Source organism: Nematolebias whitei, chromosome 18 (genome assembly GCF_014905685.2).
Source record: "Nematolebias whitei isolate Nwh7 chromosome 18, NemWhi1, whole genome shotgun sequence".
In the NCBI taxonomy this organism is placed as follows: Eukaryota; Metazoa; Chordata; class Actinopteri; order Cyprinodontiformes; family Rivulidae; genus Nematolebias; species Nematolebias whitei.
The window spans coordinates 37,063,206-37,081,889 of NC_056515.1; the positions used below are offsets into that span (position 1 = coordinate 37,063,206).

Genomic DNA, 18,684 nt, shown 5'->3' on the forward strand with positions numbered 1-18,684 from the left:
GATTTAGTGTTCGTTTTTAATGCCTTTTTTTTTTTTTTGTAAGAGCTCAACTCTAAAATTGGCACATGCAAACACAACAGAACTTGTGATTTTATTTATTTATTTTTTTTCTGATTTAACATTTGACCATTGAAATAATGGTACTGGGCTGCAAAGTTTAGTTGGTTTATATTCATTATCTTAATTCATGCCAAAATGTGATTACTTGACTCCCTGAATCAGTTAAAAAAACAGTTTTTTTAGGCACAGAAATTTAATTTAAAGTTGTATAAAGAGTTTGCATGAACACATTTGTCAAGCAGCAGCTTCAGATAACAAACACCTGCTGTGACACACTTTTATAGATCCCCACTTTGGACAACAGAGCTCTGAGCATGTGAGAAGTGATCCCTTTCATCTTCATTTTGCTCTTTACAACTACACACTTAATTATTCAAATGCTCATGCACCTTGTTAGTGGATTAAATACGTCAACTATAATGAACGAAGAATCATTAGTGCTTATGCAAATATTTAATAGATCTTCACCTCGGTGGGTTGGCAGGATGCATTAAGATTCTGATGAATGCATTAAATATTGTTTGGTGATTGAGATTATGGTTTATTTAGTATTCTTCTCCTCTCTTTGTGCATTTGCGTGGAGTCAGCAGTTTTATGCCTGACTGAGGAGCTCACTTTTACTAATTAGAGCCACGAGTTGGAGCCCAGGAGGCAGGTCTCGCATGACTAAAACATGACATCAAATTAAGGACACAAAGGTAAAGAGTTGTGAATTTGTTCTGCCCTGACAAATGGAAATAAACAGAAATTCCACATGAAGTTATCTGATGTGGAAAACTGTTCTAGTAGAGACCTTGAACTAAAACAACATGGATTTGTAATCATGAATAAAAGTTAAATTGAACTAGACAAATTGCATTTCCTACGAAAATGCATTGTGCTTGCTTATTGCAGAAGAACTTGTTGAAATGAGCTAAAAACATGCTGAAATGTAGCTGAAGAGAACAAGCCTAAATTAGCAGAAGAAAATGGAAAGAACACATATTTGCTGAATTAGGCTTAAATAAGCAGAAATGAGCACAAAAATTAGGAAATCAGCTAATAAAGCTACAATCAGCAAAAAAGCATCTGAAAAGTAGCCGAAAAGGCAGAAAGAAGCTTACCCTACAAGAAGAAAGTGGAAAAAGCTGAAATGAGCTAAAAAAAAAAGTGGAATTAGCTGATAAAGCTAAAATTTGCATAAAACATCTAAGTAGTTTATTGAAAAAGCTGAAACTAAGTGAAAAAAGCTGAAAGGATCATAACCAACTGAAATTAGCAAAAATAAGTTAATTAGACTGAAAGTAGCAGAAATTACCAATAAAAACTTGAATTTATCTGAAAAAGGCTGAAATCAGCTAACATCAGCTAAAAACCATATCTGAAAAGGTAGAACGAGCTTAAATTAGCATAAGAAAACAGAAAGAACAAGTTTGGCCAGTTTGGTTGAAAGAAGCAGAAATGAGCAAAATCATTATAAATTATCTGGAAAAAGCTGAAATTAGCTGAAAACCAGCTGAAAAAAAATCAGAAAGCAGCTGAAATAACAAGAATGAAGTGGAGCGAACACATTTTTATTGAATTAAGATGAAAAAGTTGAAATGAGTGCAAAATCTGTGGAATTGGCTGAAAATAAAAAAACTGAAATTGGCATAAAACAACCTAATTGTTGTAATACCAGAAAAAGCTGAAACTTGCAGAAATAAGCTAAAAGTAGCATAACAAGCTGAAATTAGCAGAGATAATATGAAAGGAGCACAAAACAGCTGAAAGAACAGCTGAAACTAGCTGAAAGTAGCTGAAAAACGTTTAAAAATGCAGAAGGAAGCTGAAAGCTGAAGCAGAAAATGTGAAAGGAGAAGAAAAAGGTTGTAAACGTATCTAAAGATTTAAAGAATGTAAAATTAACTCAATTGATTTCCAATGAGAGAAACAATGTCGGAAAAGGCTAAATATTTCAAAAGCTAAAGTTGCGCCAGTACCAAAAGTCATTACACCCTTCTCCTGAACGAGCTGTTTTTTGTTACTTTTTTTTTTTTAGCTATCCTATTTGTTAAAAAAAAATCTGTATGACTTTTTGTAACTGTTTATTGTTGTCCATTGTTGTCATCATTCTCTGTTGAAATCAGGTCTCTCTTGTAAATGAGTCCTCGAGGCTCATTGGGATTAACCTGTCTAAAAAAAGATTGAATGAATGAGCTGAACGTTTATCGAAACAAATATGATTTGTTGAAATAGCACAAAATTGTTGAACGAGAAAGATGCCGACAACTGTACAGAAGAAAAATGGATCATAATAGTCTCTCCCATTAGTCCCTCGTTTATCGGGGGGATCCGTACCCTGAAGACCCACGATAAGTGAAAAACCACAAAGTAGGAATAGTAGTAAGTAGTACAAGTAGTAAGTAGTAGTTTAATTATCCATCCATCCATCCATCCATCCATCCATCCATCCATCCATCTATCCATCCATCCATCCATCCATCCATCCATCAAGGTGTTTTAAATTCTTCCCACACTCTTGCAATATTTTTATTTTAACAATGTTTCTAAACTAAACGCTCTAAAAGAGCACAGCATGTCATGCTTTCAGCTCTCTGTCTCCTCTGCTTTGTCACCTGCAAGCACTTTTGGCCACACCCACTTCTCCGCTGTGCTTGGTGAACAGCTGATCAGCTGCAGCAGGAAGCTTATCCTGCAGCAGGTGCTAAATAATTTTAAATAATTGTGTGTCATGTCCAATCATTTTGAAAAACCACGATAGAGCGTGTCCGCGATAAACAAACCATGAAGTAGCGAGGGATTACTGTAGTGTGAATGCTTCATAAGCTTTATGAAGCATAATGCTTCATAAGCTTTATGAAGCATTATGCTTCATAAAGCTTATGAAGCATTATGCTTCATAAGCTTTATGAAGCATAATGCTTCATTAGGTAAAAATATATAAGATAAATAAACGAAGGGAACAACAGATGTTTAATCACACTATTAACAGAGATCTAATTGCAGCCTTACATCCTTGTAAGGTTGTAGACGTTGGCCTCTGACAGTAATTAAAAATGTGTTGCATTAAAACGGAGTTGTAAACAACAAAAAAACAATATTTCACATTATAAAGGAAATGCATTAATCAAAGTCTGTCACTCTGCAGACCCGTTACTTTGACCATTGTCACCTTAGAATCATTTTCAGGACCTGAGAAAAAGCTTTTCATGCTTGAAAACACACAAATGACGTGTTAGTGATTTCACACACGAGTGAGCCATATACCTTAACACTGTGATGGGTCTTTTTTTTTTTTTTAAGTAAACATGCAGCAGTCACTGATTTTTATTGTATTATGTTTGTATTTATTTATTTCAAATGAGAGAAGGGTACTTAAGAAAACCTGGGCCCTCAAGTATATGAACTGGTGTGGATTTTCTACTGGGATATGGTGGATACTTAAATTAAGACAATTGTACGTGACCCCGAATGCTCTGAAACTGTAGTTCAAGCAGGAAGTAGTTCACTTGAACCACCTTCTGCAGTTTAGATCTGTAAAGAAAGATCTTAAACCTTTAACTCAACAACTAAGAAGTTTATTTACTGTAGCTCTGATTCTGCCTCATAAAGTACCCATCACTTCATTGGTTAAATCAAATATCTTATGTATTCTCTGATGTACAGGTTTGCTAATAAATTTGATTTTAACGTTTTAACGAATTTCTCATTATATCAATCAAAATATAAAAAAGCCCATTTCTACATTAACTTGAGGTTCTGATGAAGTTGTTACAGAATCCATTCTTTTTAATCTTCCTGCTAACGGCAGCTTCTTAATGACACACAGCAGAAATGACTTATGAGCATATCCAAGTATATTTTTAGCTGTTTATTCTGTAAAAAATTGACCGAATTAAAAAAGGTTTTTGTACAAAATAACAATTTTTACATAAAATAAATTTCATAGCCAACATATATTTTGTAAATTTGATGATTAAAGGAAATGACTTCCCTAAATGTGGTTAAATTGGACAATTTAAATGCCATCATTTAATCAGCACCTAAATCACAGGCACTGACTTGAGATGATGGTAGACTGCTTTAATTATTATAATTTGACAGTCCGTTAAATTATTTTTTTAATGTTTCCTGCATCAGACAGACTTAACGTTATTTTTTCCCCTCCACATTACAGTTTGCCACAACATAAGAGTTCAGTCCAAATGTGTAATCTTGTACATTTAAGTTAGACACAAAGTTTCTTGTCTAATGTTTTTGGTTTCAAATCACATAAAAAAGAAAAGTCTTTGTAATTAGGTGCTCAATGATGTAAAATAGATTTTGTTAGGCTCTTGGTGTGTTTGTCCATGAACATGATTTAATAAAGCTCATTAAATCATTTAACGTGGCAACCAAAAGTCCATCAGTCACTGCATTTTGTGACGGTAGTTCCTGTGAATTCCATTCCCTTTATCGTCACTTCTTCAAAGAGGTATTTGCAAAAAGCCTCGCCGTTCTGACTGGAAAAAAGCTCGAGAGGAAGGTGCTCAGAATATATGCAGCTCCATTAAAAAAAGGACATCGAGATCCATCAATAATCCTCTCTGATGTGAGCAGGGGTGAGTTTAGTGCTTTAAACCGCCACCTTCCTTCCCGACTCCCTGGCGGTAACATTTCAGAGTGGATAAGAACTACTCTTGTGTTAAAAGCCATCACCAGAAGAAATCACCGAGATGCTTTGATAAGGGATGGCAACGGACCACTCTTGAGGCAAACGCTGCTGAGCAATTTACTGGAATGCTCTTGTCACATACTTGTGCAAGCCTGAGGATTTTGAGTTTTCACCATGAATAGTTGAGTTTGTATTCTTCACTTGGGTTATCCTCCCAATGGGAACATTAAGGAACCAGCATGCATGATCCGAGTTCATAGAGGGGCTCTCAGGCCGACTTTTACACCTCTCTCTTTAATTAATACGTTTTTTGCAAATGTTATGCCTGTGTCACTATTGTCGCGATTTCAAGAACGATTGGTTCTGAACTTAAAAAAAAAAAGGCAATAAATGTGCTGCAGAAACAACTTATAAAAGCTGACTGTTGCTGCTGAGAGATCACCAGAAAAGCTCGTTAACTAGCATTTTGAAAGCCTCTAATTTGTCAAAGCGGTCACAATTTTTGATCTTGAAGTGATGATTGGTGGTGAATCTGAAAGGAGAAGCAGGGGACTTCAATATAATAATACATTTAATGATAAAGCACCTTCCTGGACACTTTTAAAGACACTGTCGATCAAAAATTTATAACTAATACCCAACAGTAAGTGTTAAAATACATTTTCATCTGTATGCAGATGATCTACAAATCTATCTGCCGGTCACTCCCAGTTCCTCACTCGGTTTCAACTCTATTGCCAGCTGCTTAAATGACATTAAGCACTGGCTGTCTCAGAATTTTCTCCACCTCAATAACGATAAAACTGAATGGATTTTATTTGGTGTTTCCAGTAATTCATGCAACATCTCTCCCAGTCTAGGTTTTCCGCTCCCCCACGCCAACCAGGTGGTAAAAAATCTAGGAGTGGAGCTTGACTGTAACTTGAAGTTAGATAAACAGATCAGTTCTGTTGTGAAAACCAGCTTCTTTCAGCTCCGTCTGCTTTCTAAAGTAAAATCACTCCTTAGCCGTAGTGATCTGGAGAAGGCCATCCATGCCTTTGTGAGCTCTAGGCTTGATTACTGTAACGCCTTATATGTCGGTATTAATCAATCTTCTATCTCCCGTTTACAGCTTGTACAAAACTCTGCTGCTCGCTTGTTGACTAACACACGTAAATATGAACATATCACTCCTGTCCTTTCTTCTTTACACTGGTTCCCAGTTCAGTTTAGGATACAGTTCAAGCTGCTGCTGTTTGTTTTTAAAGCTTTGAATGGCCTTGCGCCACCTTATATTTCAGAACTTTTGAAAGTCCACCAGCCCAGCAGAGCTTTACGGTCTGCTGGTCAAAATCTGCTGGTGGTACCACGCTCAAGGTGCAAACAATGGGGGGACCGGTCCTTTTCTGTTGCAGCAGCCTGGAATACTCTTCCCTATGAGCTGCGTGCCATCTCTGATCTGGTTCTGTTCAAAGCCAAATTGAAAACATACTTATTTAAAAGGGCTTTTAATGTTTAACTTTTAGTAGTCTCTTATTCTCTTTTATTCTCGCTGTGTTTTTTAATTTGCACTGATTTATTGTGTCCTGTTTTTAATCTTGTTTTGTCTTGTGAAGCACCTTGGTCAATGCAAGGCGTTGTTGGAAGGTGCTATAGAAATAAAGTTTATTATTTTTATGTAGTCAAACAACAAAATAGAACGTGCACCTGAGTAAATTAAGAATAAGCTGACACCCCCCCAAAAAAAATTTTCAAGCTAGTTTTGATTAGTGAGAATGTGGTGAAATTTGTAGTGAGTTCCAAAGTCGGGGAGCAGAGCGGCTGAATGTCCTGCACCCCATGGTGATGAGGCCGATAAACATTGTGAGAGGAGGCAGATCTGAAGGAGTAGGAAGGGAATGGAGATATTTAGAAGGTCAGATAAATATGGTGGGTTCAGATTGTAGATGGCTTTAATAGTGTAGAGTAGAATTTCGAAGATGGTGTGAGATTTCACCGTTAGTCAGTGAAGCTGCTGCTCAATGGGGGTGAAGTGATTACAGGAGGGTTGGGTGATGATACGAGTGGCAGAGTTCTGAACCAGATGCAACTTGTGATGGGATCTATGGGGGAGCCCAAAAAGAAGGGAATTGCAATAATCAATTGGAGAGGTTGCAAGACTATGGACAAGAATGGCACTGGAGTGAGGAGTAGTAGACTGATGAAGACTGTTAATATTGTGTGGGTTTAAACAGACAGTGACATCATTGATGTGGGACTTGAATTAAAGTGAGTTGTTGAGGATGGCATCTAAACTCTTGAGGGGATGGAGAAACCAACGAGTAGTTAAGTGGGAGGAGAAAGGGCGTTTTTCGTAACAAGTTCTGTTTAATTCCTGTTTATCCATCCATCTATTATATTTTACCCGCTTCTTCCTTTATGGGTCATGGGGGTCACTGGTGCCCATATACAGCCATCACTGTGCAAGAGGTGGGGTACACCCAGGACAGACCGCAAGTCCACATGCATGTTTTTGGTTTGTTGGAGGAAACTGGAGTACCCGTAGAAAACCAATGCATGCACGGAGAGAACATGCAAACTCCACCCAGAAAGGTCCCCTGAGCAGCTCCACCAACTGCATCACCTTGCTGCCCTAATCTCTGTTTAGTTGGAAAAAATTGTAAGAAAACCAGTTATTGAGCTCACTGAGACGATAAGTGAGGATGTAAGGTGGGAGGGTAAAGTTAGGTTTGGTAGACAAGTAGAACTGGGTGCATACTTGTTGGTCAGCTCCTACAGCATTGCCGATCACAGAAAGTAGCCACAGTTGTGAATAAAACATTCATGGGTGACTGATTATGACCTCAAACTAAGTCACAACTCAATTGTTCTGGAAAATTCACATTTAAGCAATGTGACAATGCATTATTTTGCAGGTCACACTTTGTCTTTCTTGAAGGAAAGTTTTTACATACGTTGCCCTATGGAACGTTGCCTTACCATCTTGGAAAATGAAGCTTTGTCACTAAACATCTTTTCAACTGATGGAGTAAGAAAAGTGTCCAAAACTGCAATGTAGACTTTGGCATTTATTGATGATATGAGTGCCATCTCCCCTGTGCCTTTACCCGACAAGACACCTTCATCCAGTCACCCATAGTCTACTATTACTGGTACTTATTTTTAGCCCACTGCTACCATGTTCTTTTGTTTGGGTGTAATTGATGGCTTTGATTTAATGTTTCTGTATGGAAATCCCATTTCTTTTGCGTATTTCCGTACAACTCGGCTACAAGCATTGACTCCAGTTTCCACCCAGGTGTTTTTCAATTTTGTTGTGCATTTTCTGTTTTCAAGACATTTTGCTTTGATTTATTTCTTGATGCTTTGGTGCACTTATGGGTTTTCCAGTATACTTCCCTTTTACAACCATCTCATTTTGCTTGTACGTAGTCCAGATTTTAGATGCAGCTAACAGGGAACAACCAACAGTTGCTTGTCAACATTTAGTGTTGGTTTACCTTCTTGAAGAAGTTTCCAAATCCTCTTCTTTCAACTGACATGTCTCATTTTGTAGCCATGACTGATGCCAATCCGCTTTGTACAACAGCTTTCCACAATATGAACACTCTTTTTAAAACTGTAGACTAATTAGCAGATTTAATCTGATGCAGATGTTTGTTTTAGAACTTCGTATTACAGAGTGATTCCATAATTGTTTTCCCTCTGAGTTAAGTGTTTTCTTGTTTTTATTCCTCTACTTGATTTAAAAAAAAAAAAGCAATTGTGACTGACTACAGCCATTATCATTTTCTTTTTATTGTTTAATACCCTAAAGATGGAATTTAAAAAAAAAAAAATTTTTTTTGGCGCGTCAGTGATGTACTGTTTTATATTAAATTGAACAACTGAAAGAACATCCAAGAGTGGGGATTCCATAACTTTTGCCAGGGGTTGGAAACCTACCAATGTTATGTGCTTCCTCTTGCACAAAGAGACTTTTACCAACTTTTAGAAATGCTTGGATATTTTGCACTTCTAAATACTGTAGTTTCATAAATACTGTCACTCAAAGTATTTAAAAGTTCAAAGTACTTTGCTTGCCATTTGTGCATAGACCAATAATCCAGTTACATTGAAAATCTTGTGCAGAACTCTGTCAGTCAAAAAACACTGAATAAACACAAAATAAAATAAAAGTAAGAATAAAGTGGTTTCTAACTACACTGTACAGAAAGTAAACTGTCACATGACAAGTGAAGTTAGGTATTGTAGGGTTATTATTGCACTTGATCCTTGGTTTTGATTTGCCATCAGTTTCACTGCAGTGAGAAAAACTATTAAAACCGTGTACTGGGTGATGATGCTGTCCACTCTACTGTGTCTCGGGTTATATGATCATTTTTTGAGTCTGATAAGAGAGTGAGCTGGATGGATGGAGTCCTTGATGATTCCAGCTGCTGTTCTTCGACAGCGCTGTACCAACATCAAGTCCATGGATGGAAGTTTTGTCCCTGTGATCCACTCTGCAGTCTTTACAACTCTTTGCACTGCCTTCCTTCCTGCTTGTGTGTTCCCATACCAGACGGTGATGCCTGTGGTTAGGATACTCTATCAGTCCTCTATAGGCCTGGGTGAGAGGGTGCTGGTTCAGACCCACTTTCCTGAGCAGCCTAATGAATTAAAGCCTTTGCTGGTCTTTTTTCACTGTAGCTGTGGCGTTGAGAGACCAGCTCAGGTCTGATGTAACCTGCAGTCCCAAGAATCTATGTCTGTCAGCCCTCCCTACCTCAGTCCCTTTAATGATGAGGGTGTATAAAGAGGGAGGGTTCTTCCTGAAGTCCAGTATGATTTCTTTGGTCTTGTCTGTGTTGAGGATGAGGTCAATTTTCACTCCAAAGCTTATAACATTGTCTACCAGAGTCTTGTATCCTGACTCATTCCCTCTTGGATGAGCCCCAATACAGTGGTGTCATCAGCATATTTAGTAACAATGGTGCTGTGCTGGGTGGAGACAGTCACAGTTGGACATAGGAAACAGTTTAGGACTGAGGCACAGCCTTCACTGTATTCTGTCTGACACAGCCAACATAAATAACAGTTTTAATGGTTAAAACCAACTCTAATTTAGTTGTACATCTCATTTCCCTGGCATCAACTGCTGGACTCTTCACTTGACCTTCCTCCCTAAACAAAGGATAAGTATTTAATTAAAATAAAATCAGTTTTGTAGTATTATAGCCAGACTTCAAAAACAAAAAGTGTTCTTCTAAATCTATATATACATGGCATACATACGGTGGTTGTGTAAAACATGCAAACATCAAGTATTCAGTTAAAATTTCAGTTTGCGACTTAATGAAGTTTGCATTATTTAAGGGTTTTATTCCACAATAACAAGAAGCACAAATACTTTAAAACATTTTTTTTTTTTGCATTTAAAACCATGAATTCTGAACATTAGGCCAGCACTCATATTTGTTTATTTATTCACACACTGATAGATTTCTCTGATATGCTAATATATTAGGACAAATTGCAAGAAGATTTTAATGTGCCCGAGGCAGTTCAGACTTGTGGTGCAATAAAAATAATATGTAAAGGTTAGATTAACCCAACTGAGTCGTTGCAACAGAACATGCTTATTGCATCATAGTAATATCTAAAGCCTGTAAAATCCCAGATGTGGCTTGTCAGATCCCTTTTATCTTTCTCAAGAAAGATAAATATGGTTATAAAGACCACTGAATAAATAATAAATAAAAAAAGGTATTCCCATGGATTATTGCCATTCGCCTTTTGGAAGACTAACATGCTATTTTAAACAATCAGCCAGTGTGTCTATAATTTTGTCCATTATGCCAAAGTGAACACAAAACAAATGAAATGTCTCACTGGATTCTTCAACATTCTGACAGTTGAAGACGAGCAAAACGCAAAAATATAATTTTTGTCTCATTTACTGTGATTTCGCTGTCAGGTGTGACTGACAGCTCAAATCAGAGACGGATTATTATGTCAGTGTGCCAGTATGCAAAGTTTTCAAACATACAGATGTTGCTTATTTAATTCGGCCTGCTACAAAGTGCAAATGTTTAAATAATAAATTTTCTGTAAGCATTACTGGATGCAGACTCAGAATGTTTCGTAGAGCCCCAAAGCCTTTGTTTCTGGTACATTTAAGGCACTTATTATTACATGAAGTTGCCAACAGGCTACACATACCATATGCAAAAAAGCCAGATTCTTATTTTTTTTATGAGACGTTTGTCTAACATTTGTCGGTCTTATGAAAGATGTAATTCCTTGTGACAAACACAGTGACTCATTGAGTTGGCAGGTTTGCACTCCCCAACAGCTCAGAGGGTTGTCACTCATTTGGATCAGCTTCAACAGTTTGCTTCTCCAGCCCTGTTGCCTTCTTACTATTCAATCCTTGTATCTCCATCATGCTGCTGTTCAGCACCAGGGTCATCCCACAGCATATTTCTGGTTATTACTCAGAAATGTTTTCAGGGAATTTTCTAGAATAAAAACTCAAGTTTGAAAGTTTTTTTCCTGTTTTAATATGCAAATATAAAGATGAAAGCATGAGCTGGGCTTTTATTTTATTAATGCTCAGGATTAAGAAAATAAAATATTGTTTTGTAAATATTTTCATTTCTCATCAAATGGATTGGACACAACTTTGAATTTGCAACCAGCACATGGACTACATTTAAAATGATTAAAAAAAAAAGAACCAAATCAAATCTAAAAAAAGTTAAACCTGGTCCTCTGGACATTCAAAAAAAAAAAACAAAACAAAAATGTAGAAACGTTTCGTCTTTCATCCAAGAGACTTCCTCAGTCTGAGGTGCTGTATTCAGCTCAGTCTCTTAAATAGCACCTTCTCAGAGTGGATCAACCAGTTTTGCTGCTGACAACCAAAACCAGCTGATCACATGCTCAAGAAGGACCATCAGCCTAACAATGGGTCATTAGCACACTGATGGCTGTTTACTATTCACAGGAGGTTGAGTGATACTAGCAATAACAGCATTGTAAGAGGGGGACAGTTGAACACGGAGGCCTCCACCCCTGTTTAATGATGGATGATTTCACAAAGATGGTCTCCTTTACTCCTCTCTCAAACCATCGTTCCTCTCTGTCCAGGATGTGAACATCTTCATCCCTGAAAGAGTGACCGCTGGCCTGGAGATGAGTGTAGACCGCAGAATCCTGGCCTGATGATGTTGATCTTCTGTGCTGGGCCATCCTTTTGGCCAGTGGCTGTTTAGTTTCCCCGATGTAAGACTGATCACAGCCCTCCTGACACTGAACAGCATACACAACATTACTCTGTTTGTGCCGGGGGACTGGATCTTTGGGATGAACCAGTCTTTAATGTATTTTGGGGTTTAAAAGCCACTGGGACATTGTGTTTAGAAAATAAATGTCTCAGTTTCTCTGATACTCCCTCAACATACGGAATCACCACTGGTCTGGGTCTGGGTTCCTCCTTTTCACCTGTTGGCTGACTGGAGTCCTGTTTGGGTTTCTTCTCTGCTTTCAGGAAGGCCCAGTTAGGATATCCACATTGCTCTAGAGCCTGTCTTGTGTGGGATTTCTCCTTCTGCCTGGCTCCTGAGTTAGTGAGGATGCTGTCTGCTCTGTGGTACAGAGTCCTGATGACTCCTAACTTGTGCTCCTAAGGGTGATGGGAGTCAAACTGCAAATACTGGTCTGTGTGGGTGGGTTTGCGGTACACCTCAGTTTGCAAATGTCCTCTATCAGAGACTGAGACCTCACAGTCCAAGAAGGCCAACATGCCATTTTTTACATCTTCTTGTGTGAACTTGATGTATTTATCCACAGAGTTGATGTGGGAACCAAATCAAATATTACTCCTATGGTTCCCAACACTTGTCCTTGAGGAATGCCATCTTGCATGTTTTAGCTGCTTCTCTGCTCCAACACACTGGATTCATTGATTCAATTACTTAAGTTCTGCCAAAGTTTTTTAATCACTTGCTCATTCATTTCAGGTGTGGTGGAGCAGGTGCACAACTAAAACATGCAGGATGGCGTTCCTCAAGGACCAGGACTGGGAACCACTGGTTTTAGTTTTAAGTACAAAACAGACAAAATGGGAAACAATTCATCAATTATTTTTCATTAGTGTAGTTTGAAAGCAAGTATTGTACACAAAATGATTAGGCCACCTTACTGATGTTACTCATTGATGACCTAGTTACAGCTTGAAAATTAATCCAGATGGTCTTTGCATTGTCTTGGCGAAATCTTCAAAAGTATGCTAAGGCTGCCGTGAGCTCTTCATTATGTATAGTAGATTGTTAGGGACTTTTTGGTATGCATATTTTTATTGTGTTTCCGTATTATGACTGAGAATATTTCTCCCTCCTGCTTTGAGCCTAAAACATTCTCTTATCTTGATATGGAGGCCGTCTTGCTGACCCACAGTGTCTCATTGACTTGGTTGCCATGAGATCATGCCCAAAACTTTCTCTTACCTCCATCTGGAGGCTGACTTGCCGACGGCCATGGATCATGTCTGTGCGTCTTGACTGCGTCTGGCTATGAGCAAACGCCCACTGGACTTTGTTGCTATATAAAAATCAGCAGAAAACTTGATTCAACGCTCATTCTCGAACATATACCTGCAGTGGTTTTTAGTGTGAACAAACCTATTGTAACGAGGTTGTGGTGGTTTATTATCAAGGTGATGGAACATCCTGGATGGCACAAAGGGGGTGCAGTGGCAGCTGAGGCATCATATGCATGGTGTAGAGCTTGAACCTGTTTGGTAGTAGATAATTTAAAGCAGAACCTAGCCTCGTACCTAGGCTACAACCTCCTTAGATCCACACCACACTGGCAGTACTAAAAGTATCTCATTGCAACATTTCCCGTGATATGTCAGCTGCACTCATTGCAACCTACTTCGACTTTTGCCACAAACAAGAGCATTGTGTTACATTCTTACTAGGCTCTCACCTCACAGCTGAAATAATTTATTCCCGCCAGGCACCAATAAATACTTCACCGCGATCATCAATCCTTCATTTGTCTTTTGGATGCAAAGCAGAGAACACAAGTTCTCTTCATAGTCGGGCATACTGGACACGGAAGGAAGAAGGGTAGATGAGATTGAGGTTTTCCATTGCAATTCCTTCACCAAAAACTTCTCATGCTGCTGAATGGAGGTTCCTTTTCCACACAAAAAATGGCTGAATCTGATGGTTGGAGCCCAGAATCACCCTATGTTTTGTGCAGATGTGGCACTTGTGGCAACTGCTGTGACATGATCTAGATCAAAGTTGCATCCAGACGTTGTTCAAGAGTCGTGTATGGAGGCAGCTCAGGACATGAGGCAACTGTGGGCATGCATGGTACCATCATTGTGGAAACTTGCTGATGACACATTGTGTGGTACTGTAAGTGCAAGAGAGCATCTTGGGTACAGAAAATCGCTGGAAAAACCTATTTGGTGCTACTAAGAGCACAGTAAGGTAATATTTGCTTTCACATTTTTCAAAATTTCTAAGGTGGCATCTGTGGTATTTGTCCCTTCTAAGATAAACCCCCAAGACACATTATTTTTGTAGCCAACATTTTTGACCCACACCAATGCAGAATTTAGAGGTAACCATTTGTTCCCTAACTAGAACCAGACAGTGTATTTAAGACAATATTTGTCATTAATTAAAAAAATGGAAAAAATAAATAGAGATGCGGTTTTTGATTTTAGTTTCATGGACCACAAACATAATGGCGTCAATATTATCCAGGTAACAGGGCTTTGAGTGAAATATTTTGTGCATTCACATTGAATGTTTGATAAACGCTCAGTTTAGCTTTTCAGTTCAAGACAGGCCTCTGTGGACAAAAGTACTCATGACAAAGGAAACTGGCAGCAGCAAATATTTGTTCTTCTGCTGCAATTATTAGTTTAAAAAAATCCAATAATTCACTTCTGCTTTTTTATTTCCTTTTACTACTGCAAATGTTAATGCCATTGCACAAACCTGAGTATGCACAAGTGGTCTCTATATACATTTGATGTTACAGTGAATTAACACAAATGCACACGGTGCGTCTCCGTTTGTCTGCAGGCTTTTTGGAAAGAAAAAGGCTTCTCTGGGGAAATAGTGGCAGGATCTTCCAGCAACAGTCCGTTCTGTATTACCTATGATGCCACCAGCCCGCGTGGAAATCCAGCTCTGGTGGGCTTCATTGCGGGCCAGCAGGCTTCTCGTTGGAGTCCTGAAGAGGTACGTGAGTACACGATGAAGCTAAGCAGATAGAGTCCAGCTGGAAATTAAAAGAAGACACAAAAAGACAAACTCCTCGTACAAAAATGGTTCATTGTTAAATTATCTAAATAACCGATTTGTGGAAATATAGTTGTTGTTTTTTGTAAAACAATAACTTTTCAGGATAAAGTTCCCTTTTATGTTGTTTATTTTTAAATCAGAATTTTTCAAACCCATAGACTGTTTATGATATGGACCTAGTGTCACTACCTCCGATATATTCTACTGATGGACCAACTTTCCATGTCTTCTGTAATTGTTGAGGATTTGTTTCCTAGTGTGTCTCTCCCTTGTGGTCTATTCCAGCTCCTGCCACTCCCACCTGTTCCTAATTGTCTTCTCCCCAGGTGTCTGTCATCACCTGTTGTTAGTGGTGTGTATACAAGTCTGCGTCTCTTTGCTCCCCGTGTCCACGTATTGTCTTGTATGGCGTCCAGTTTCTGCCTCCCCCTGATTCTCCCCGATGAGTTTGTAAGTTGTTGCTGCACATCAGCCCTTTTTGTTTATTTTAATAAATAACCTATACTATCACTCCCTCCAGGAAATAGACATCATAGTTCTTCTGTTACTGACGGACTTATTCATCTGAACGGCACTTATGGTTCATCGAATCCACCGTCGAACTGCTCAAAACACATAACAATGTACAAAATATACATATTCATATATTGCATTTACATTTACTATAAATATGTTCAATGAAACATAACACAAATAAACATACCTCGCTGGCTGCACATAGCCAAAGAGGGAATGAGTCCGCTGGAACAAAAGTAAATCTTCAACCAAAAAAAGGACAATGTAACTTCTTAAACATTTATGTAGGGCATCAAACTTTTCCTGCTGCACATGCCTTCTTGGAGGAGGGTTGTAACAACTTAATGTGTCCCCAGTGCAACATAACACTGACAAATGGTTCCTACACGCAGTGTTGTATAAAGTGCCTCAAAGTGATACTTAAGTGAAAGTACAAGTATCTTACCATAAAATTACTTTGGTAAAAGTTTGTCTCCTTTAAAATTATTACTTATGTAAAAGTCTTAAAGTATCTGATATTTAATGTACTTGAGTATCAAAAGTAAATTTCTCATTTAAAATGTACTTAAAGTAAGGGTATTAAGTAAAAGTGAATGGTTAGGATTCCCAAAACAACATTTATTGGGTGCAATATCCAGTGACAAAAACTTGGAAAGTTTGAACTGAACAATGAAAGACTGATCTTTAAAAAGTCTGATTCTAATGAATATTCAAACTTTATTAACCTTTATTAACAAAGCTGTTAGAAAGCTTACATTGTTGTGTAGTTGGCTTGTTTAGCTCGATTGTTTGGTTATGGATTGGTTATTTCTGAATTTAATAGTTCCTATGCTCTTGAATGCACCGTGGCTGTTCCAACGCTAGTGAACGCACCGCTCTGTGTAAAGTGCAGAGCTCAGTTGGAGGGTTTTTTTATCTCTCTCGACACGGACGGAGCCTTGTTGTTCAAACCTGTTTGTGCTTTACTGGTTTATTGCTGTGTGTAAATACCAGAAGAAACACAGCAAATAAATCACCCTAAACTAGATATCTGTCTTTGTGTTCTTTAATGGGAAGGCTAGTGGCCCGACAACTTCATACCTTGCTGCTCTAAAGCAGTTAAAGTCCTGGAGAACACCAACCTCTCTTTTTTGGCAGCTACCATCATTTTCACACCTATCAGATTGCCCAGACAGATTTCTTCTAATTTTATATTGTAGGAATAACTAAGATGGTTAAGGGAGTAAAAGTACACATTTTATTGATGAAATGTAGTGAAGTTAAAGTGAAAGTCGCTAGAAATGTAAATAACTAAGTAAAGATATCTCAAAATTCTACTTAATTACATTATTACACACGGTGTAACATACAAACAAATCAATATTCAAAATAAATGTAAACCACACATGTAAACAAAACATATCAAATAATGACATAAATAATATTTACTCCCCTGCTAAACATGTTAAAAACATGATTATTTAAACATACAGCAGCAAGATAACTATGCAAATCTACAAGTCATCACTCGGTTGATGAGTTTGTGAAAGTTTGTGATTAAATGTCCTGAATTTCTTTGTCTTTTTGTTTAAATGCTGACTGCTTGATGTTTTAATCAACTATTTGGTTGATTTTAGTTCAGTAAAATTGGAAGACTAATAATGATGAAATGAGCCAATGCATTTACCTTATCTGATATTGGATGGTTTGTAATGCTTAAATCTAGAGTAAACTAGAAAATCATTTAACTTTAATCACGTTATACCAAATACTATGAGGTTATGAGATAAAACCTGGATACCTTAGCATTACCAAGCTCTTCATTCGAGTCTTATGCATGATAAAGGCCATTATTAGACATTATTTTATTACATGTGGAGAGTAACTGACAATGTTACTTGAGTGCAGCATTGAGAAAATTGCATCCTAGATTGAGGAGGTTGTTGCTTGCATATAATAACTATTTGTTCATAAAAACTGATGTAAGCTTTTAAAGCATTGATGATTTTGTTTTAAGTGCAGCAGAGGCCAGGTGCTTTTAGTCCATTAAATGGTAATTGCATCAAAATTATAGAGTGGATTTATGTTTTCTCTGGATGTAAAGTGGGGAAAAAAAAGAAAATTGGGAAATAATTAGCCTATATACAACTATATACAACAAGATAATTGCATACAGGAGCTAAATGTACTAGGTAAAATGTACTTTTGTTGTTTTTATTTGTGTGAGTTATTCTCAGCTACAGCTTTTGTGCTGGATAATTACAAGCCTAAAATCTTTTTAAGCATGTTTCCAAGGATTATGTGTGTATTTAATACCTTCTGCCAGCATTTACAGCTGTGAACCTTTGATACCTTATACACTTCCTGCACACAGAGCTTATGAACATCCCCATGTTCTTTTTCTTTTGTACTGACATTTTGAGCTCTTTATTGTGCTTTTAATTTACAGACAGAAAAAAATCCATCATTGTCTCTCATTAATTTTTTTTTTTTTTTGGCATTTACGTCATTTTACTCGACTCGTTACAAAGCTCCGGAGCTGTAATAGCTGTCCCCCTGTAGGGCCACGCTGCTCAGAGTTTAAATAATTAACCTCCACTTGCTGCTTCTAAACACTGAGAAAATGTGGTCGCATGTGATGCGAGTAGACATAAGATTACAATTACACACAATGCAATGTGATTGTTAGTATTGTATAACATTTTTTTAGATTTATATGTACAGTAGTCCCTCGCAACTTCACGGTTCATTTATCGCAGACTCGCTCTATCGCGGTTTTTCAAAATAAGATTGGAGATGACGCACAATTGGCTGATCGATGGATGAGCCGCATGATCTGTATGGAATTTTTATTTAAAATAAATAATTTTAAATTATTTAGCAACTGCTGCACATTTGTGCGGCCCATACTGCAAGATAAGCTTCCTCCTGTAGCTGATCAGCTGTTCTCTGTGCAGAGCGGAGAAAGTGGGCGTGGCCAAGAACGCTTGCAGGTGGCAAAGGGCAGAGGAGGCAGGGAGCTGAAATCATGATATTCTGTGTTCTTAAGTGTTAAGAGTTTAAAAACACTGTTTAGAATATTGCAAGAGTGTGGGAAAGGTTTAAAACGCCTTAAAAAATACATATACATATATATATATATATATATATATATATATATAAACATATATATATATATATATATATAAACATATA

At 37.6% G+C, this 18,684-nt stretch overlaps 1 protein-coding gene across 1 annotated transcript in view; it reads left to right on the top strand.

The window, feature by feature from the left end:
• Positions 1–18,684, top strand: part of si:ch211-127i16.2 (probable flavin-containing monoamine oxidase A) — a 77,925-nt gene that overhangs the window by 36,418 nt on the left and 22,823 nt on the right. Inside the window, exon 9 of the mRNA XM_037691813.1 lies at positions 14,773–14,931. Within this exon, the coding sequence (XP_037547741.1) occupies positions 14,773–14,931 (159 nt within the window). The remainder of the gene's footprint in view (positions 1–14,772; positions 14,932–18,684) is intronic.